Raw genomic sequence first — 23,399 nt, forward strand, 5'->3', positions numbered from 1 at the left:
GGGAAGGGAGATCACATTTCAGCAACATGTTACTCACCGTTAGGTCCCCATTTTTCCCGCTGCCTCTTCACCTGGTCTAAACCTAGACCTGTGCTTTCGTTCACGTTGAAATGGCTGTAAACTTCCTCCACTGTCTTTGTGTGAGCGTTCTCCATGATGAGTATCTGTGCGAGGTCACACACTAGCTCGCTAACGTTAGCTGAAACCTCGACAACCCCACTGATTACGCACTTATTTTGTGTCTTCCCCAAACTCACGCTGCCAAAAATTCATACGAATATCTTGAAATGTATTTGATTTCCCAAACACTAAATAACCTGACGCGCAATGAAAATGGTGGCTGTTAGTCCTCACACTTGTTAGGAGACCGATGCCTTCCCCCGTCAAATTCGCCGGTTGGCTACAATGTTCCAGACAACCATGAAATACGGATAATTCATACCACTATCAAAACTACTTAATTTTTTGAAGGGGCAATAACTAAAAAATGCGTCTCTGTAGTTGGATAATGCAGGTGGTTACGCGGTAGGTCTGACAAGTACAGCCTTCGTGGATGTCCGCTGTCTATTTGTTATTGTGCTGCCGCGGATTCACTGCTTTCCCCATCAGCACCAATCGCATTTGTTCACTACCCTTTCGCATGCTCTGAATGCTGCGCTCGGTGTCCGCATGTGGAATGCGCTTATTGGTTGGAGAGACTCCGGAAATCCATTTTTCTTCCCGATCTTTCGGTCCTCAACAGTTACCACAGCCCATTTCAAAAATATATCTGAAAAAAATCGTATTTGAACCCTAACCACCCTGCTAACATTATGCCTAACCTTAAATCAAGACAAGTTTTGTGATAACCAATTGCGACTTTGTGGTTGTAGTAACTTCTGACAAACTGATCTTCTTCGGTGGGGTTTATCAGCGGTTGGCATCCAATGTTATTGTGTCTTACCACCACCTACTGTACTGGAGTGGGGGCCAGAGACCAAGAGAAAGTAAATCCTACCTGCCAGACCCGTTGCTCTTAGAAAAATATTACATATTTGAGACTATATCTAATGACGTTCTACTCAATATACTCTAAACTACTTTTCTGTATCCCCTTCTCCCTCATACTGGATCTCAGCCTCTCTCTTTCCCTCTGATACTTGAAATAAATGCATGCCCTTAGTATCTCTACTTCACTGCTCCTGCCAATATCCAGCCGTACCTGAGAGTAAACATCATTGATCATGATTGAGAACAGAGGACTAATCACGCTACCCTGCGGTGTACCGTTATCCACCAGGTAGCTGTCTGATAGAGACGTCCCCACCCTCACCTGGATAGACCTTCCAAACAGGAAATAATTTATCCATTTGTACGTTCTTCCTCCTGCCTCCATAATATCAAGCTTTATTAACAACCCCTCATCTCCACATCAAAAACGACAGCTACAACAGTCTCCTTGTTCACTGAGCCTTCCTGACCTCTGCTTCTAAGCAGAGCACTGGGTCCATAGTTCCCCTCCCCTTCCTGAACCCACTCTGATGTGACAATACTAGCTCCCTGCTCTCCAGGAAGTAAGTTAGCCTCTCCATAATCATACGTTCCATAATCTTACATACATGTGATGTTAAAGCTATTGGCCGATAGCTTGTTGGCCTCGTTGGGTCCTTCCCTGGCTTCCGGATTGGTACCACTACTGCCTCCTCCCAGCTGCCTGGTAGTTTCCTCTCCTCCCACACTCTGTTGTACAACACTAATACCTTATCACTAAGATGGGCCAACATAACATAGCACACCTCATCTTTCCCAGGTGAAGTTAACCCAGCCTTACCTGTTGCCCTTTTTATCTCTGCCATGGTAAATGGTGCATTCAATGCATCATTTACAACCCCTGTCCTATCCAACACTCCAGGATGCTCCTCTCTCGTTCTCTCATTCCCCCTCCTGACAAATTTGCAGAGTTATGCACTTGGACAAACGCTTTGTCCATCATCTCTGCCTTCATCTGTTACTTCCACATCCTTTCCTTCTCGTCAACACTGGATAATCCCACTCCCTTCAGAAGCCACTCATCCTCTTAATCATCCCTCCCGCTTTTCAAACAGGTGTCGCTCTTCCAATGGTGTCACAGAACCGACGCCAACATGACCTCAATGCCTGACGGATAGTTCTCCTCACCAGGGCCTGCTGATACTGAATCAGATGTTGGAAGTTTTCAGTATTCTAAATGCCCTGTTCCTATTCCTCACCATTGCCCCTCACTCATCCATGGGACTGCGTTCCTCCTCCTCCCTGAACTCTAAGGTATAGCCTCAGTAGCTGCCCCCACTAAAGCTATTCATACTATCCACATTCCCTTTATATCCACCCGAGCCATCACCTGCTCACTCAGCTCCTGAAACTGATCCCACTTTGCCCTTCCAAACCTAGATACCAGAGTGAGGTCCAAGGCAGTCTCTTTCCCTGTGGCTACATCAATCCTGGTCCCTCAGCCTTCATTCAGGCACACCAGATCTTCTGTAAGATTTCCCATCACTTGCACCCCCCGAGCATGTTCTGGGCATTAAAATGGCCACACCACTTAACCTCTATCTTAGCACTCCACCATCTCCAGCACTTCGAGGTCCAATATCTGACAAGGATTATAGTAGTTCACTACCACTAGCACCCCTCCTCTCAACCACACATTCATCCTGTTCAATACCTTTGCCTAGCATCCTATAAGTACGTCCTTGCTTTATGAAGGTGGCCTACATCTCTGTCCCAACGAACCACTACATGTATGATAAAGCCACATCACATCAGGCTTATCTGGCATATCCACAATGAACTGCATGAACTCCTGCTCATTAGCCAACAGGGTTTGAGCATTCCATTGTAGTACTACCACTATAACTAAGATCTCGAACCTCCCATAGGTGCCTTATTGCGATTAGAAACTCGTTACCAATGTAATTAGAGCAGTTAAAAGAAAGGTGTTGTACCCGTGGTATACAGTCTGATATACAACGGCTGTCAGCCAATAAACAATCAGGGCTCAAACCACCCAGTATATAATAACTCATATATCCTATGGTTACTTTATTTGGCAGTACCCGGTCCTTGAAGTGTAACAGAATAGAGAGCCTATCTACCCTAACTCCATCCCTTGTTGCTTGCCATCTTTGAACATTTACTAGAACGCCTCGTCTCAAGTTGTCACTTGCTAACACTCACAGGCACTCCTGTTATCACCCCTTTAATCCACTGCTTCCCTGCTTGATCACCTTTGCTGCTCGACACTAACCTATGTGCTTCACTCAGAGCTTTTTCCCTCTGCGCCATGTCCTTACAGAACACCAACAAGCTCCCATCTCTTAACACTTTAGCCTTGACAACTTCCCCAATCAACAATTTATAACAGCCGTCAACCTAACCCCCCAACTTTCCCTTCCTCCCTAAACTTCAGAATCACTTTATACTCCCCTCGCGACTTATCTTGCCCTTCCTCGGCACTCTACCTCCGAACTGCCGTTGGTGTTAGCAACTATGTTGCTCTCCTCAAACTTCCTTTTCTTCTTCATATCTGCCTCCATTGACCTCTCGCTACCCTTCAAACCACCACTCCCTTTCTCTCCAGTTTTTTATCTTTCTTACTCCCCCTTTATTTGTACCACTATGCTCCATACTTGCTTCACTTTCTTCTCCATCACTATCTCCTACCATCTCTGACCCAGTCACAGCACAGCCGTACCGAGTAAAGTTTGACGCTTTGTTTATCAACGATTGATACCGGAGCTCGGATCAACCCACGTTACTAACGTCTCTACTGTTCCCAGCTCACTCTTCCCAGCTCACTTTCCTCAAAGAACTATGCCGCGTTCACGTGCTAGTCGGAACTAGGAAATGTGAGATTTGTGCTAACTGGTTGGTTATTTAGTCGGACATTTTCGAGTCTCCTAGTTCCGACTAGCACATTAATGCAGCGTTACATATATTTTCTTTAATATTACAGCCCATTCATATAATTTATCTGGTAATATTTAGAGCATTTTTATTATAATATTTATATAAAACCAGCTAGTGTGAAAAACCTGATAGATTAACTGTAAAATAATCTTGGCATATCACTTGAGGGTCAAAACATACAAACATTAGCTAGGATTCCATCAATTGGCCACATTTTCATGCAAATTTCAAAATTCGCATAAAAACAATAACGCCTTTAACCGCCAGAGATGTGTTTCCATAAAATTGGTATGTTGCAGATATAGCCCCACAGTGGAGGCATCATAATACCCTCCCAAAACCTAGCAGTCAAAAAGGGAAATGGTTCTAATCGTTTTTTCGCCATTCATTTTCTCATTGGGGATTTCTGAAACACTTAAAATAAGCACTGTGTTTCGTGTAGGCTTACCCGGGCGTGACGTTTTGATAACCATGTAAATCTCTCTAGGACAAGGCGACTTCTATCAATATATTCGGCTCTATTTACTCTCAGGTTAGATGACGCTAATTAGTATCAAAGTAGACATCATGCAAGATTGCAAGTCCCTGCATGGTCCTGCACGTCATTTAGAGAGAGATTTACACGGTTATCAAAAAGTCCCCCGTCCCCCTTAATCATATTACAATCAACTTTTACCAGTTGAATGTAGATACAAATATATTTTTTCCCCGAAATATTGTATTCAAATTAGCAAATGAGTTAATAACTAATGAAATATGTGCATATTTGCATTTCCTGTAAAAACATTTTTTGGGACACTTATGCCTTAATCACAAATCAGCCTAATACTTTGGTTTAATTTTGTTAAAGGCCAATTATGCCACTTTTTAACCTTATGTTCATTATCTCCAGCACCAGACCAGTGTTTAAATATCTGAAAATTGTGAGTTTATATGATCTGTGGTTAAAAAGAAAGGTCATAAAAAAAAAGGTTGTCTGTAAATCAAATCAAATTTTATTTGTCACATACACATGGTTAGCAGATGTTAATGCGAGTGTAGCGAAATGCTTGTGCTTCTAATTCCGACAATGCAGTAATAACCAACAAGTAATCTAGCTAACAATTCCAAAACTACTACCTTATAGACACAAGTGTAAGGGGATAAAGAATATGTACATAAAGATATATGAATGAGTGATGGTACAGAGTGGCATAGGCAAGATACAGTAGATGGTATTGAGTGCAGTATATACATATGAGATGAGTATGTAAACAAGTGGCATAGTTAAAGTGGCTAGTGATACATCTATTACATAAAGATGATATAGAGTACAGTATATACATATGAGATGAATAATGTAGGGTATGTAAACATTATATTAGGTAGCATTGTTTAAAGTGGCTAGTGATATATTTTACATCATTTCCCATCAATTCCCATTATTAAAGTGGCTGGAGTTGAGTCAATGTGTTAGCAGCAGCCACTCAATGTTAGTGGTGGCTGTTTAACAGTCTGATGGCCTTGAGATAGAAGCTGTTTTTCAGTCTCTCGGTCCCAGCTTTGATGCACCTGTACTGACCTCGCCTTCTGGATGATAGCGGGGTGAACAGGCAGTGGCTCGGGTGGTTGTAGTCCTTGATGATCTTTATGGCCTTCCTGTGACATCGGGTGGTGTAGGTGTCCTGGAGGGCAGGTAGTTTGCCCTTTCTTCAGCCTCCTGAGGTTGAAGAGGCGCTGCTGCGCCTTCTTCACGATGCTGTCTGTGTGGGTGGACCAATTCAGTTTGTCTGTGATGTGTACGCCGAGGAACTTAAAACTTACTACCCTCTCCACTACTGTTCCATCGATGTGGATAGGGGGGTGTTCCCTCTGCTGTTTCCTGAAGTCCACAATCATCTCCTTAGTTTTGTTGACGTTGAGTGTGAGGTTATTTTCCTGACACCACACTCCGAGGGCCCTCACCTCCTCCCTGCAGGCCGTCTCGTCGTTGTTGGTAATCAAGCCTACCACTGTTGTGTCGTCCGCAAACTTGATGATTGAGTTGGAGGCGTGCATGGCCACGCAGTTGTGGGTGAACAGGGAGTCCAGGAGAGGGCTCAGAACACACCCTTGTGGGGCCCCAGTGTTGAGGATCAGCGGGGTGGAAATGTTGTTGCCTACCCTCACCACCTGGGGGCGGCCCGTCAGGAAGTCCAGTACCCAGTTGCACAGGGTGGGGTCGAGACCCAGGGTCTCGAGCTTGATGACGAGCTTGGAGGGCACTATGGTGTTAAATGCCGAGCTGTAGTCGATGAACAGCATTCTCACATAGGTATTCCTCTTGCCCAGATGGGTTAGGGCAGTGTGCAGTGTGGTTGAGATTGCATCGTCTGTGGACCTATTTGGGCGGTAAGCAAATTGGAGTGGGTCTAGGGTGTCAGGTAGGGTGGAGGTGATATGGTCCTTGACTAGTCTCTCAAAGCACTTCATGATGACGGAAGTGAGTGCTACGGGGCGGTAGTCGTTTAGCTCAGTTACCTTAGCTTTCTTGGGAACAGGAACAATGGTGGCCCTCTTGAAGCATGTGGGAACAACAGACTGGGATAGGGATTGATTGAATATGTCCGTAAACACACCAGCCAGCTGGTCTGCGCATGCTCTGAGGGCGCGGCTGGGGATGCCGTCTGGGCCTGCAGCCTTGCGAGGGTTGACACGTTTAAATGTTTTCCTCACGTCGTGTAACATCACAGGGTAGGATTAAATGTAAAAAAGGTGATTTTCAAAACCTGCAACGTCCCTCTGAACAGAGGGAGAGTATTTTCTTGCGCCCCACAATACCGCAAATCTCATTTTTTTTAATTTTTTTTAATTTCACCTTTATTTAACCAGGTAGGCTAGTTGAGAACAAGTTCTCATTTGCAACTGCGACCTGGCCAAGATAAAGCGTAGCAATTCGACACATGCAACAACACAGAGTTACACATGGAATAAACAAAACATACAGTCAATAATACAGTAGAACAAAAGAAAACAAAAAGTCTATATACAGTGAGTGCAAATGAGGTAAGTTCAATCAATCAATCAAATTTATTTTATATAGCCCTTCGTACATCAGCTGATATCTCAAAGTGCTGTACAGAAACCCAGCCTAAAACCCCAAACAGCAAGCAATGCAGGTGAAGAAGCACGGTGGCTAGGAAAAACTCCCTAGAAAGGCCAAAACCTAGGAAGAAACCTAGAGAGGAACCAGGCTATGTGGGGTGGCCAGTCCTCTTCTGGCTGTGCCGGGTGGAGATTATAACAAAACATGGTCAAGATGTTCAAATGTTCATAAATGACCAGCATGGTCGAATAATAATAAGGCAGAATAGTTGAAACTGGAGCAGCAGCACAGTCAGGTGGACTGGGGACAGCAAGGAGTCATCATGTCAGGTATTCCTGGGGCATGGTCCTAGGGCTCAGGTCCTCCGAGAGAGAGAAAGAAAGAGAGAATTAGAGAGAGCATATGTGGGATGGCCAGTCCTCTTCTGGCTGTGCCGGGTGGAGATTATAACAGAACATGGCCAAGATGTTCAAATGTTCATAAATGATCAGCATGGTCGAATAATAATAAGGCAGAACAGTTGAAACTGGAGCAGCAGCACAGCCAGGTGGACTGGGGACAGCAAGGAGTCATCATGTCAGGTAGTCCTGGGGCATGGTCCTAGGGCTCAGGTCCTCCGAGAGAGAGAAAGAGAGAAGGAGAGAATTAGAGAACGCACACTTAGATTCACACAGGACACCGAATAGGACAGGAGAAGTACTCCAGATATAACAAACTGACCCTAGCCCCCCGACACATAAACTACTGCAGCATAAATACTGGAGGCTGAGACAGGAGGGGTCAGGAGACACTGTGGCCCACTCCGAGGACACCCCCGGACAGGGCCAAACAGGAAGGATATAACCCTTATATAAGTTAAGGAAATAAATAGGCCATGGTGGCAAAGTAATTACAATACAGCCATTAAACACTGGAGTGGGGTGCAAAGGAGCAAAATAAATAAATAAATAGATACCAGTATGGGGATGAGGTAGGTAGATAGATGGGCTGTTTACAGATGGGCTATGTACAGGTGCAGTGATCTGTAAGCTACTCTGACAGCTGGTGCTTAAAGCTAGTGAGGGAGATGTTAGTCTCCAGCTTCAGGGATATTTGCAATTCGTTCCAGTCATGGGCAGCAGAGAACTGGAAGGAAAGACGACCAAAGGAGGAATTAGCTTTGGGGGTGACCAGTGAGATATACCTGCTGGAGCGCATGCTACGAGTGGGTGCTGCTATGGTGATCAGTGAGCTGAGATAAGGCGGGGCTTTACCTAGCAGAGACTTGTAGATAACCTGTAGCCAGGGGGTTTGGCGACGAGTATGAAGCGAGGGCCAACCAACGAGAGCGTACAGTAGTGTTACATAGTGTTACAAAATCACTGTTTTTAAAATGTTTTAACCTTTGGTAATGTCACCAGGTATAACTTTGTAATGTTATATAACTTTTTACAAAATGTGGAAAAATTTGCAGTTTTCACATGTAGACAGACACTGGTTTAGTACTGGAAATATAATTATGAGGTTGAAAAGTGGCGGAGTTGCTCTTTAAGACACACTTAAGAGCAGATTGTGGATAAATTATTTTTTATTATTATCTTTCTATTTGTAAAATACTAAAGACATGTACATAAAAGGACTTTTTGCCACCTTTTTCTAAAGAAAATGGACAACAGAATAAAACATGGATAACATATCAACAAGTCTCGAGAATATATCTAAGGATAACAACACAAAATTTGATGAATGTATATGCTTCTGGATCTGAGTAAAATTAGTTGTCATGTGGGAAGAGTCTTATTTTCGGGAAATGGCTGGCAGTTGGCTGGCATCTATTTAGACCCAATCTCCATCTTTTCAATGTAACAGTTTGTTACATTCTCTGTGAAATTGTCTTTTAAATGATGTGTAATTCAATGTAGTGAGCTTTGAAATGATGGCTGTATGTCCATTTTAAAGTGGTTAAAAATCATAAAATGTTGCTGGCGGTAGTATGATAAACTAAAGAAAATATACATTTTCATCAAGATTTTGACATCTTTAGGTTTACTTTTTGAAAGTACTAATATTAATGGACCAAAATACCAACAAATCTCAAAATTGATAGGCAGATGCAAACATATAATTTCAGCCTGTGGTGCCTGGCCTTAACATACAACTGACAGCTAATATTAACACATCTGCTAAGGTCAGCAAAAATAAATAATACTAGAATTACATTCACTCATCCGGTTTGATAAAAGCCCAGTTAAAATCCATGTTGTCTATGTTTTTTCCCTCTTTGATTGCAGTGGAGAGCAGACCTGGGTTGTGAGGTGTGATTCAGAGAGGTCCATTATCTATTGGTTTGCATTGGTGGACTGTGATCACCAACATGTCATAGGTGGACTGATGGGTTTCTGGAGGTCAATTGCGTATTCAGTGTTTTCATACAATCTTGATCCAGATAATTTTGTCTCATTTGTGGGAATCCCACTAAAAAACCTTTGACTCTGCTCATGTGAGTCATTGACCTGTCACTTCTCCCTCACTCACAGTAGTTGTTCTGTCAATGCAGGAAGAGGATATGAGAGGCTGCCTCCTCCACTCAAGACCACATCAGATGTTTCTATAGCTCCTCAGCATCCCCAGTGTGAGACACTATTTGCTGCCTGGCTCCAACATGTTCAATCAGGCCATCACTATTAAATGGCTTGCATGAAACCCCTACTCCACTGGAAGATGATAGTCAGTGAGTGGAGAACATGCTGTAACAGCTATCTTGCACAAAGTAACTCACATTTAACACAAAGTAAGAGATGGATAATATTTTTGGTTAGTATAGTGCATGTGTATTGGCAGTGTGTGTGCCTGTATGTGGTTATTTTGGTATTTTATTAGGATTCCCATTAGCTGTTGCAAAAGCAGCAGCTACTCTTCCTGGGGTCCACACAAAACATGAAACGTGACATAATACAAAACATTAATAGACAAGAACAGGTCAAGGACAGAACTACATAAAAAAATTGTAAAGGCACATGTAGCCTACATATCAATACATACACCCAAACTATCTAGGTCAAATAGGGGAGAGACGTTGTGCCGTGAGGTGTTGCTTTATCTGTTTGTTGAAACCAGATGTATTATTTATTTCAACAATGTGAGATGGAACAGAGTTGAATGTAATAATTTCTCTATATAATACTGTATGCTTTCTTGAATTTGTTCTGGATTTGGGAAATGGGAAAAGACCCCTGGTGGCATGTCTGGTGGGGTAAGTGTGTGTGTCAGAACTGTGTGTAAGTTGACTATGTAAACAATTGGGGATATTCAACCAATTAATGTTTCTTATAAAAATAAGTGATGCAGTCAGTCTCCCCTCAACTCTTAGCCAATAGAGACTGGCATGCATAGTATTGATATCAGCCCTCTAATTACAATGAAGAGCAATATGTGCTGCTCTGTTCTGGGCCAGCTGCCGCTCAATCTGGTCTTTCCTTGCAACACTCGACCACATGACTGGACAATAATCAAGATAAGACAAAACTAGAGCCAGCAGAACTTGCTTTGTGGAGTGTGGTGTCAAAAAAGCAGATAATCTCTTTATTATGGACAGACCTCTCCCAATGTTTACAACCATTGAATCTATATGTTTTGACCATGATAGTTTCAAATCCAAGGTAACGCCATGTAATTTAGTCTCCTCAACTTGTTCAACAGCCACACCATTCATTACCAGATTCAGCTGAGGTCTAGAACTTAGGGAATGATTTGTACCAAATACAATGCTCTTATTTTTAGAGATGTTCAGGACCTGTTTATTACTGGCCATTCCAAAATAGACTGCAACTCCTTGTTAAGGGTTTTAGTGACTTCATTAGCTGTGGTTCCTGATGCGGAAATGGTTGAATCATCAGCATTACATGGTCCCACATGCTTTGTGTTTAATGCCAGTGTCAGGTCATTGGTAAAAAATAGGAAAGAGTAGAGGGCCTAGAGAGCTGCCCTGCGGTATACCACACTTTACATGTTTGACATTAGAAAAGCTTCCATTAAAGAAAACCCTTTGAGTTCTGTTAGATAGATAGCTCTGAAACCACAATATGGCAGAGGTTGAAAAGCCACAACACATGTTTTTTCAACAGCAGGTTATGGTCAATAATATCAAAGGCCGCACTGAAATCTAACAGTACAGCTCCCACAATTCTTATTATCAATTTATTTCAACCAATTCTCAGTCATTTGTGCAGTGCAGTACATGTTGAGTGCCCTTCTCTATAAGAATGCTGAAAGTTTGTTGTTAATTTGTTTAACATTTGGTCAAACACAATTTTTTTCCAAAAGTATGCCAAGAGCTGGCAGCAAGGGTATAGGTTTGCTGTTAGAACCAGTAAAGGCCACACTTGGATAGTGGAATTTCTTTGGCTTCTGTCCAGGCCTGAGGACAAAGACTTTCCTCTAGGCTCAGATTAAAGATATGACTGATAGGAGTGGCTATAGAGCCAGCTACCATCCTCAGTAGCTTTCCATCTAAGTTGTCAATGCCAGGAGGTTTGTCATTATTGATCGATAACAATAATTTTTCCACCTCTCCCACACTAACTTTACAAAATTCAAACTTGCAATACTTTTCTTTCATTATTTGTTTTTTTATGTATGAATGTGGTGGCTCACTGTTCGTTGTTTGTCCACTTTGCCCACTTTGCCAATAAAGTAATCATTAAAATAATTGGCAACATCAAATGGTTTTGTGATGAATAAGCCATCTGATTTGATGAAAGATGGAGTTGAATGTGTCCATAATTTAATTTAAAGTACTTCAACGTTTTTTCCATCATTGTTTATATCATTGATCTTGGCTTCATAATACAGTTTCTTCTTCTTTTTGTTGAGTTTATTCACATAATTTCTCAATTTGCAGACTTATTAGCCACTCCTTTTGCCCCATATCTTTCAACCATACAATTTTTTAATTCCTCATCAATCCATGGAGCCTTAACAGTTCTAACAGTCAGTTTCTTAACAGGTGTATGTTTATCAATAATTATTAATCACATCAGACCAACAAATATTGTTAACATCACCCACATAAGAGTCACAGCAAAATATTTTGTTGAATCTCTTAAACAGTATTTTAGGCCCAGCTTTTGGAACTTTGGCATTCCTGGATATAGCCGATACAGCTTTAGGTGTCTAGAAGCCTCACTGTCATCACTATCTGTATGCAGAGGATTCCCCCCAGATACTGGTATTATTAGGTCTGTGAGAGATGAGCCCCATGCTCTGATAGATATGGATGTGGATTCAACACAGGTCACCCCATTACCCATTAGGCTATCTATGGCCATATCAGGGTCTATTAGCATGTGCTGTGGCAGCTAAAAATAATACACGAAATGTTGTTGCAGAGTTCTATAAAGTTCTACTTTATTATTTTTAGGCCTATGTGAGTGTATGATTCACATTTCCTGATATCATACCAACCAAGGGCGCAGGTTCCTGGACACAGGTTAAGCCTAGGGGTGGCAGGTAGCCTAGTGGTTAGAGCATTGGGCCTGTAACTGAAAGGTTCTTGGATCAAATCCCAGAGCTGACAAGGTAAAGATCGGTCATTCTGCCCCTGAACAAGGCAGTTAACCCACTGTTCCCCTGTAGGCTGTCATTGTAAATAAGAATTTGTTCTTAACCGACTTGCCTAGTTAAATAAGAAAAATTGTCCTGGAATAAAATGCACACTCAATGCAGAATTGAACATGCTTTTTGGTCCAGGATAAGGTGTAATCTATGTCCAGGAAACTGCCCCAAGAAGTCGAGTCTGTACAAAATCTTGTGAATGTGAATATCACCCCTGGGTTGTGAGTTATTCGGGGAGGTGGATTATAGTAGGAGATGGTTTCTGTCTTTTACAGCTGGCCTGTTGTCTGCCTGAGATTATGGTTATTTATAGAGACTGTGATTAGTGTGTCTTTTCATACATCAACCCCCAATGAGGAAAATAGATAGAGTTTCGTGTAGACCTCTGATGGAAACAATAAAACAAGGGTCTGCAACATTTCTGCCACGCCAGATAAGATGTAGGAGGGCTGACATTGTTCAGCTGATGTGGGGTTGTTATGGAGATCTGCCCATCAACTAGTCCCAGAGCTTTTAAAATGGGCAGTAGATGTTTAATGCACATTACTCCCATACAATGTAAAGGTTAATGTAAAAGCTTAAGGTAAATGATGTCTTATTGATGTTCAGATGGACTGAAATCCATCATGAACCGTGGGTCCCCAGTATTACCGTTGAGAGAGATAGAGATACAGACAGGCTGACTGTTGCAGACTTAACATCATGGTAAAATATCATGTCATGTCCATTATCTCAGATTTGAAACAAACAATAAAAATATATTATCCCCCCAGGCTCTCACCACCAACACACACACACCAGTTCCTACTTATTTTACCAAATAGTTTTACTTGTGTGGAAATGGAATGTGGCTGCTTGTGTTCTTTTCCCATATTAAGTCTGTTTGACAACTTCCTCTGGGCAGTTTGTCAGATGATCACCTTATAAGGTGCTGTGAAAAATTGGGAGAAAGAATCTGGTTTGACATAGAAATAGGGAAAATTCACTCTATTGATTAAGGATGATAATGCTGATTGATGTGTCATTCATGGCGTCTCTACATGTAGTAGACTTGTGACCAGTATACCACCATTAAATCAAATCAAAATCAAATCAAATGTATTTATATAGCCCTTCGTACATCAGCTGATATCTCAAAGTGCTGTACAGAAACCCAGCCTAAAACCCCAAACAGCAAGCAATGCAGGTGTAGAAGCACGGTGGCTAGGAAAAACTCCCTAGAAAGGCCAAAACCTAGGAAGAAACCTAGAGAGGAACCAGGCTATGTGGGGTGGCCAGTCCTCTTCTGGCTGTGCCGGGTGGAGATTATAACAGAACATGGCCAAGATGTTCAAATGTTCATAAATGACCAGCATGGTCGAATAATAATAAGGCAGAACAGTTGAAACTGGAGCAGCAGCACGGCCAGGTGGACTAGGGACAGCAAGGAGTCATCATGTCAGGTAGTCCTGGGGCATGGTCCTAGGGCTCAGGTCCTCCGAGAGAGAGAAAGAAAGAGAGAATTAGAAAAAGCACACTTAAATTCACACAGGACACCGAATAGGACAGGAGAAGTACTCCAGATATAACAAACTGACCCTAGCCCCCCGACACATAAACTACTGCAGCATAAATACTGGAGGCTGAGACAGGAGGGGTCAGGAGACACTGTGGCCCCATCCGAGGACACCCCCGGACAGGGCCAAACAGGAAGGATATAACAGGATATAACCCACTTTGCCAAAGGACAGCCCCCACACCACTAGAGGGATATCTTCAACCACCAACTTACCATCCTGAGACAAGGCTGAGAATAGCCCACAAAGATCTCCGCCGTGGCACAACCCAAAGGGGGGTTGTCCAACCCAGACAGGATGACTACATCAGTGAATCAACCCACTCAGGTGACGCACCCCTTCCAGGGATGGCATGAGAGAGCCCCAGTAAGCCAGTAACTCAGCCCCTGTAATAGGGTTAGAGGCAGAGAATCCCAGTGGAAAGAGGGGAACCGGCCAGGCAGAGACAGCAAGGGCGGTTCGTTGCTCCAGAGCCTTTCCGTTCACCTTCCCACTCCTGGGCCAGACTACACTCAGTCATATGACCCACTGAAGAGATGTCTTCAGTAAAGACTTAAAGGTTGAGACCGAGTTTGCGTCTCTGACATGGGTAGGCAGACAGTTCCATAAAAATGGAGCTCTATAGGAGAAAGCCCTGCCTCCAGCTGTTTGCTTAGAAATTCTAGGGACAATTAGGAGGCCTGCGTCTTGTGACCGTAGCGTACGTGTAAGTATGTACGGCAGGACCAAATCAGAGAGATTAGGTAGGAGCAAGCCCATGTAATGCTTTGTAGGTTAGCAGTAAAACCTTGAAATCAGCCCTTGCTTTGACAGGAAGCCAGTGTAGGGAGGCTAGCACTGGAGTAATATGATAATTTTTTTTGGTTCTAGTCAGGATTCTAGCAGCCGTATTTAGCACTAACTGAAGTTTATTTAGTGCTTTATCCGGGTAGCCGGAAAGTAGAGCATTGCAGTAGTCTAACCTAGAAGTGACAAAAGCATGGATTAATTTTTCTGCATCATTTTTGGACAGAAAGTTCCTGATTTTTACAATGTTACGTAGATGGAAAAAAACTGTCCTTGAAATGGTCTTGATATGTTCTTCAAAAGAGAGATCAGGGTCCAGAGTAACGCCGAGGTCCTTCACAGTTTTATTTGAGACGACTGTACAACCATTAAGATTCATTGTCAGATTCAACAGAAGATCTCTTTCTTTCTTGGGACCTAGAACAAGCATCTCTGTTTTGTCCGAATTTAAAAGTAGAAAGTTTGCAGCCATCCACTTCCTTACAGTGCCTTGTGAAAGTATTCGGCCCCCTTGAACTTTGCGACCTTGTGCCACATTTCAGGCTTCAAACATAAAGATATAAAACTGCATTTTTTTGCGAAGAATCAACAACAAGTGGGACACAATCATGAAGTGGAACGACATTTATTGGATATTTCAAACTTTTTTAACAAATCAAAAACTGAAAAACTGGGCGTGCAAAATTATTCAGCCCCCTTAAGTTAATACTTTGTAGCGCCACCTTTTGCTGCGATTACAGCTGTAAGTCGCTTGGGGTATGTCTCTATCACTTTTGCACATCGAGAGACTGAATTTTTTTCCCATTCCTCCTTGCAAAACAGCTCGAGCTCAGTGAGGTTGGATGGAGAGCATTTGTGAACAGCAGTTTTCAGTTCTTTCCACAGATTCTTGATTGGATTCAGGTCTGGACTTTGACTTGGCCATTCTAACACCTGGATATGTTTATTTTTGAACCATTCCATTGTAGATTTTGCTTTATGTTTTGGATCATTGTCTTGTTGGAAGACAAATCTCTGTCCCAGTCTCAGGTCTTTTGCAGACTCCATCAGGGTTTCTTCCAGAATGGTCCTGTATTTGGCTCCATCCATCTTCCCATCAATTTTAACCATCTTCCCTGTCCCTGCTGAAGAAAAGCAGGCCCAAACCATGATGCTGCCACCACCATGTTTGACAGTGGGGATGGTGTGTTCAGCTGTGTTGCTTTTACGCCAAACATAACATTTTGCATTGTTGCCAAAAAGTTCCATTTTGGTTTCATCTGACCAGAGCACCTTCTTCCACATGTTTGGTGTGTCTCCCAGGTGGCTTGTGGCAAACTTTAAACGACACTTTTTATGGACGTCTTTAAGAAATGGCTTTCTTCTTGCCACTCTTCCATAAAGGCCAGATTTGTGCAATATACGACTGATTGTTGTCCTATTGACAGAGTCTCCCACCTCAGCTGTAGATCTCTGCAGTTCATCCAGAGTGATCATGGGCCTCTTGGCTGCATCTCTGATCAGTCTTCTCCTTGTATGAGCTGAAAGTTTAGAGGGACGGCCAGGTCTTGGTAGATTTGCAGTGGTCTGATACTCCTTCCATTTCAATATTATCGCTTGCACAGTGCTCCTTGGGATGTTTAAAGCTTGGGAAATCTTTTTGTATCCAAATCCGGCTTTAAACTTCTTCACAACAGTATCTCGGACCTGCCTGGTGTGTTCCTTGTTCTTCATGATGCTCTCTGCGCTTTTAACGGACCTCTGAGACTATCACAGTGCAGGTGCATTTATACGGAGACTTGATTACACACAGGTGGATTGTATTTATCATCATTAGTCATTTAGGTCAACATTGGATCATTCAGAGATCCTCACTGAACTTCTGGAGAGAGTTTGCTGCACTGAAAGTAAAGGGGCTGAATAATTTTGCACGCCCAATTTTCAGTTTTTGATTTGTTAAAAAAGTTTGAAATATCCAATAAATGTCGTTCCACTTCATGATTGTGTCCCACTTGTTGTTGATTCTTCACAAAAAAATACAGTTTTATATCTTTATGTTTGAAGCCTGAAATGTCGCAAAAGGTCGCAAAGTTCAAGGGGGCCGAATACTTTCGCAAGGCACTGTATGTCTGAAACACATGCTTCTAGCAAGGGCAATTTTGGGGCTTCACCATGTTTCATTGAAATGTACAGCTGTGTGTCATCCGCATAGCAGTGAAAGTTAACATTATGTTTTCGAATGACATCCCCAAGAGGTAAAATATATAGTGAAAACAATAGTGGTCCTAAAACGGAACCTTGAGGAACACCGAAATTTACAGTTGATTAGACATAGGAGATGGTTGGGGGGGAATTGGGGGAAATGGTAAAAGAATAACATTTGTTATTATAACACACTGTCATGACAGGATTTAATCAAAAAGGTTATTTGCTATTATTCAGTGTCTTTGCTTACAAATTACAGATGTGTCTTATTGTGAGATCTGGTGAGAGCTGTGAGGTGAGTATACTTCGCATTATAACATTAATCAAAAACCTTTGTGATTGTATTTGACCGAGGGTAGAAATGTACATGTGCGGCTGCAAATTTGATGGAATTGAGCCCTCAACTCTGACCCTTGCTTTTCATGGGCATACAGTATATTTGTGATGATCTACTGCACTCTAGTGGGCACAGATAGTGCATGAAATAGGGACAGAGCTTGAGAGGATCTGCAGAGAAGAAACTTCCCAAATACATCTGTGCCAAGCTTGTAGCATCATACCCAAGAAGACTCTAGGGTGTAATCACTGCCAACGGTGCTTCAACAAAGTACTGAGTAAAGGGTCTCAGTACTTATGTAAATGTAATATTTCAGTATTTTTTAAATATATTTGCAAACATTTCTAAAAACCTGTTTTTGCTTTGTCATTATGGGTATTGTGTGTAAATGTATGTGGGAAAAAAATAACAATTTCATAAATTTTAGAATAAGGGTATAACAATATGTGGAAAAAGTCAAGGGGTCTGTATACTTTCCGAATGACCTGTATATGCCCTCCAAAGAAAGGTTGGTGGCAGTGGCGTGTATTCATGGATGCCATGGAAATGTATCCTTGGCATCCATGAATACTGTATCTCACAGGAGAAAGCATCCGAGTGAGCGAAACAGCACCCCTCTCTCTCTCTATGTGTAGGCCATCTATCTGATGTTGTCTGGGAACAAACAAGTATGACATTGTAGCCCACAGCATTGAAGGGAAGGAAAGCCAGCGAGCATCTGGCCTCCCTTGACAAAAAAACTATAAATAAATAGCCAATCAGCATTGAGCTAAACTAAGCGATCTCAACTGTGAATGCTCCTGGTATACCAAAAAAAAGTGTCAAGGGAAGCCAATTTGGATTTGGTGTCAGTCCTATCAAATCCCATTGAGATCATTCGTCATTGACAGAAAAACTTGTTGTGTTGTTGTCCTCCGGTGGTTAGCTTGCCAGCTAGCTAAAATGGTCCCTTTCCTAAATTAGCCATGGCTGGAGAAAGGGATTTGGACTTGTGCTTTTACTTTATCCTCTGTACTAGCCAACGATTATAATGCCAATTCTGATCCAACCATTATGTCATACATTGTTGTGCCCCTGGCCTGAGAGGATGGAAGTTCCCTTTGTAGCTAGATGTAGAAGGCTAATGTTAACTAGCTAACGTTGCCCAAGAATGGAAGTTAGGCTAGAGAGCAAGAATTTTAGCCAGGTAGCCTAGGACAATAACAAATAAATACTTTACTGTATGACAGAGTGATAGACCGTTTTGTCAACTTGAAAGAGAGGATGATGGCATTGGTGTTTCTCTACAAGTAGGGTGAGTCAACATGTTTTTCTACTTGCACAAACGCATGTGCACGCACACACACATGCGCACTCAAACAGAAATCAGAACCATGGACAGCCACATCATATTTAACTTATGTTGATTGGACTAAATTGTGTTTGGTATCTTTTAGTTGTGACTGTATTAGACTAAGCAGAGGTGATTTGTGGATGTTGAAATGTTGAAGTTGAAATGGTCCTAGAATAGTGGAGGCAGCTTCTGTTTTCTTTGCAACTTGCGGTAACTGTCTGTTGTTCTAAATTAGTTTAGTGGTCTGCACATTTCGGATACATTAACTTGCTTGGCCATGCTGTAGGTGATGTAACGGTCTGTTACTGTACATGCAATAATCTTTGTGTACTTCACTGGACAGAGGTTACTATCTGGTTTTGTGATAAAACATAGGCGTGGTTGAATTTATTCTGCCACTGTGTCTTCTTACTATCTTGGCCTTTAGGCCTGTATATCATAGTTGCAAGCATAGGAATTAACAGGTTATAGAGAAAACAACGCAATTATCACAACACAGGTTGTAATGTGGCTTGAAATCATCATCACATCTGGTTGGCAAGCATGTGAATGGTTTGTGTTTGGAGTGTATAGTAGATGAAATGGTGGAACATGTTATATAGTTATATAGTATGTTGAAGAGAGGTGAAAGGCTATGGTTAATGAGTTTGGAAAGGGATTTTAGAAGTTAGTAGGGCTCTTTTTTTCTCAGAAGTAATGAGTCCGGTAGAAGGATTTAGAAATGTGGAGCTTATGTTGTAAACCGTGATTGACCACACTCCAGCACAGTAAGTGGCGGCATGCACCTTTAACGTTTGTTTGCGGAACCGCCATTATATCATAGAAGAAGAAGAAGGTCAAAGTTGATTTTGCCCATGTGTGTCGCTGTTTCTGCCTGCAGTGATAGCTATCTAGCTTGTAAAGGGTTTCTTGCATTTTTGTTTCAGATTGTACAGCTGTCGTAAATGGATTAACTGCCAAAGTTGTGCTATAAGCAAGACGTGTATTTAACGATTTTTCGTGGATCACACGTGAGTCTCCTGCAAATGATTTTTCCTATTTATTGCTGGTCATGGTAGCTAGTTAGCTGGCTAGGTAGCAAACCATAGGCAATTTGTATTTGTTGTGTGAGGAAGCTAGTTTGCCTAGCTGAATCGGTAACGATAGCTAGCTGGCTCCTATTTAGATCTTCAGAACTTAAAACATTATCATATGTCATTAAATTAACACTTGAGAAATGATGAATATTTGTCCACCAGTGTTGCGTATCAGAAGCAACTGTAAACCTAATTGAACGAAATGATCTGACTACTTTGGAAGAAAGTCAAATTTAGAGAATCCATATTGTTGTGGTGTTCTAATGTTCGTAAAACTTTCATGTAATGATGACCATTAGCTCCTCCTCCAGGCAGGAAGTCATGTAGATCTGAAATGATTGGATATGTTGTCTGTAGTGATTCTAGAGTACCTAGGGATAAGGGTCTAGGTATCGATTTCAGCCTTAAGCCAACGGCTGGATTTCATTTTAGAAGGTTGTTCCCTCCGTTCTGGTCTCCTTCACTCCCCTTCTCAGATAGGATTTTTTAGATATGAAGTGATTTATTAGGTGAAAGGAACAGGGTGGAAACTCTAGCTCACTCACAATACTATCCCTTTAACTAGCTATCTGTGTTTTCACCAGGTTGGCTTTACAAGTGTGCAGGGATCCGGTGGATGATGAGTGAAGAAGGGTCAGGAAATATGCTGATCAAGCCACTGAAACGAGTGGAGGAAGGAAATGGAGAGTCGGGTGAGAATGGACACATCAGAAAGAAGCTGAAGTCTGTAGAACCAACTGGCAATGAGAGGAAACACCCCAAAAGAAAAGTGGTCCTGCTTTTGGCATATTCAGGCAAAGGTTACTACGGTATGCAGGTTGGTATTAATCTTAATATTTTCATAAAGGGATGATTTAATAAAAATAGCTAGTCCTCCATTTAGGTGCAGCTTTCTATATACTGAACAAAAATATAAACTCAACATGTTGGTCCCATGTTTCATGAGCTGAAATAAAAGATCCCAGAAATGTTCCATACGGACATTTGTTTACAACCATATTAGTGAGCATTTCTCTTTTGCCAAGATAATCCATCCACCTGACAGGTGTGACATATCAAGATGCTTATGAAACATTTGATCATTACACAGGTGCACCTTGTGCTAGCGACAATAAAAGGCCACTCTAAACTGTGCATTTTTGTTGCACAATACAATGCCACAGATGTCTCAGGTTTTGAGGGATCGTGCAATTAGCATGCTGACTGCAGGAATGTCTGCCACCCAGACAGCTGATGAAACAGGAGTATTTCTGTCTGTAATAAAGCCCTTCTGTGGGGAAAAACATTCTGATTGGCTGGGCCTGGCTCACCAGTGGGGGGATCTATGCCCACCCTTGGCTGCGCCCCTGCCGAATCATGTGAAATCTATAGATTAGGCCCTCATTTCAATTGACTGATTTCCTTATATGAACTGTAACTCAGTAAAATTGTTGAAATTGTTGCATGTTGCGTTTAGATTTACTTAATCTGCTGTGTTTTGTGTTTCAGAGAAATGCTGGATCCTCCCAGTTCAAAACCATTGAGGATGAGCTGGTCACAGCACTGATTAAGTCTGGGTGCATCCCAGACAACCATGGAGATGACATGAAAAAAATGTCGTTCCAAAGATGTGCGAGAACAGACAAGGTATGGGAGGCAAGCATGGAAAAGGCTTAGTAGCTGTCTGCCCAAATGCATCCCTTGAGCAAGGATCCTTACATTTGTTTTATACCTGAAGAAATTAAATGCACAGGAAAAGACGTACACTTTGTGTGGCCTCAAACACAAATTCATTGTTATTACCTTGCTTTGTGATCAGCTTAATTTGTTTTCTGTCAGGGTGTTTCTGCAGCAGGTCAAGTGGTCTCTCTAAAACTGTGGATGATTGAAGACGTAATGGAAAAGATCAACTCCAATCTTCCACCACAGATCAGAGTGCTGGGTGAGATCGCACTGCTTCCTGTCAAATGTGTTGGAGACAAGCCTAAAACCGTCACAAAGCAGCCTATGGTTCTTGTATAAAGACTAGGAGATCTTGGTGGTCCCCTTTGGGAAGTAATTGATTCAAGGTGTTATGTGAAAATGTGTTGGACATGCACTGACAATGCAATGTTGTTTGTCCAATGCTGTTTATTCTGCCTATTGGCTTGAACATATAATAAAAACAATTGATATCAAAAAGAACTTTAAAGACAAGAACGGTTTAGTTACCAATGTTGTTCTGCATTGTTTGTGATCTTTTGTCCCTATAGGTCTGAAACGAGTGACTGGCGGCTTCAATTCTAAAAACAGCTGTGATGCCCGCACATACTCCTACATGCTCCCCACTGTGGCCTTCTCCCCAAAGGACTATTACACCAACAATTCCGCTGCATTCCGCCTTGAGCCAGAGACACTGCAGAGAGTAAACCAGCTGTTTGGCAGCTACAAGGGCACCCATAACTTTCACAACTTCACCTCCCAGAAGGCCGCGCGGGACCCCAGCGCCCGCCGCTACATCACAGAGATGTCCTGTGGCGAGCCCTTTGTGCGTGGCGGCGCCGAGTTCGCAGAGATTACTGTGCGTGGCCAGAGCTTCATGATGCATCAGATCCGGAAGATGATCGGCCTGGTGATAGCTGTGGTGAAGGGCTATTCGGGGGACGAAGTGTTAAAGCGAAGCTGGGGTGAGGAGAAAGTGGATGTGCCGAAAGCCCCTGGGCTGGGCCTGGTACTGGAGAAGGTGCACTTTGACAGGTACAACAAGCGGTTTGGTGGGGACGGCCTCCATGAGTGCCTGGAGTGGACTGAAGAGGAGCAGGCCATCTTGGCTTTCAAGGAGGAGCACATCTACCCCAGCATTGTGGAGACAGAGTGCAAGGAAGGGTCCATGGCTAGCTGGATGGCCACACTGCCCATACATGACTTTGAGGCAACTGCAACAGGAGCGCAGGATAAGGACAGGGAGCAGGTGGGTGAATACAACACAATTATATATTTGCCAGTTCAATTATCAGTGGTTCTTTGTCCTACAAAATGTTTAACATTATTAGATGAATCATCAACTATAAGCACTTAACACCCAGACCTCATAAAACCTGCTGTGTTTTTGGGAGGTGCCATCACCCTCCCTTTTTTGAAACTCATAAAACCATTTTCCATTTTCAGGATGATGAGGAGGGTAATAGATCAGATTCTGCACTTTGAAGTCTCTGGCAAGTGGAAAGACACCTTTTGCTTTGCTGTATCTCAAGAATGAGCTTTTGTTTTGCTATGGAAATGCATTGTCAGTAATGCCACTGATTTACTCAATAATGAAGACATTTTAATAAAAAAAATTGTTATTTTTAAACCATTGTGTGAATCCCATTGTGAATCCTTTCTAGTAAAATCTTTGTAACACATTTTATTTGTAAGGATTTGTTAGTTGGATGTGTTTCATGAAACAAACACAAATTGATAAGACATGTAGGTCTAAGACAGGAAGCAATGATAGGAATGATGGTGTTTTATAAAGCTTTCAATTTGTTTTGGAATGTCACATGTAAATTATGGAAGTATATTTGTTACAGTACAGCTAGAATAT

General features: G+C 42.2%; 2 protein-coding genes across 6 annotated transcripts in view; one reads left to right on the top strand and one right to left on the bottom strand.

Moving 5' to 3' along the window:
* Window positions 1-1,131, bottom strand: part of LOC110523517 (sarcoplasmic/endoplasmic reticulum calcium ATPase 2) — a 44,414-nt gene extending 43,283 nt beyond the window's left edge. For 2 of the 3 annotated variants that reach the window (XR_005051703.1, XM_036977155.1), the window contains exon 1: window positions 38-1,126. Coding sequence is in view for 2 of the 3 variants with exons in the window: in XM_036977155.1 (XP_036833050.1) it covers window positions 38-155 (118 nt within the window). In the remaining variant the exon portion in view is untranslated. Of the gene's footprint in view, window positions 1-37 lie in introns of all 3 variants that reach the window. The other variant, XM_036977156.1, reaches the window with a different exon arrangement.
* pus1 (pseudouridine synthase 1) lies at window positions 23-23,169 on the top strand. 3 transcript variants are annotated; one of them, XM_036977157.1, is made up of 6 exons: window positions 23-156; window positions 20,440-20,672; window positions 21,344-21,481; window positions 21,674-21,776; window positions 22,087-22,784; window positions 22,982-23,169. In XM_036977157.1, exons 1-6 carry the CDS (start codon window positions 111-113, stop codon window positions 23,018-23,020), a joined length of 1,257 nt encoding a protein of 418 aa, XP_036833052.1. In that variant the 5' UTR covers window positions 23-110; the 3' UTR covers window positions 23,021-23,169. The 3 variants fall into 3 exon arrangements, with proteins under 3 accessions (XP_036833052.1, XP_021457951.1, XP_036833053.1); XM_021602276.2 differs by lacking the exon at window positions 23-156 and adding an exon at window positions 19,599-19,789; XM_036977158.1 differs by lacking the exon at window positions 23-156 and adding an exon at window positions 20,269-20,290.
* The last annotated feature ends 230 nt before the right edge of the window (window positions 23,170-23,399 follow it).

The sequence above is a fragment of the Oncorhynchus mykiss genome, chromosome 5, assembly GCF_013265735.2.
Source record: "Oncorhynchus mykiss isolate Arlee chromosome 5, USDA_OmykA_1.1, whole genome shotgun sequence".
Lineage (NCBI taxonomy): Eukaryota > Metazoa > Chordata > Actinopteri > Salmoniformes > Salmonidae > Oncorhynchus > Oncorhynchus mykiss.

Excerpts from the sequence above, each read along its gene's own strand:
- pus1 (XM_036977157.1), top strand. The coding sequence starts at position 111 with ATGGCTGTAAACTTCCTCCACTGTCTTTGTGTGAGCGTTCTCCATG. Across the intron at positions 20,673-21,343 it reads AAGGTTACTACGGTATGCAG|AGAAATGCTGGATCCTCCCA; the intron begins GTTGGTATTAAT and ends TTTGTGTTTCAG. Across the intron at positions 21,482-21,673 it reads GATGTGCGAGAACAGACAAG|GGTGTTTCTGCAGCAGGTCA; the intron begins GTATGGGAGGCA and ends GTTTTCTGTCAG.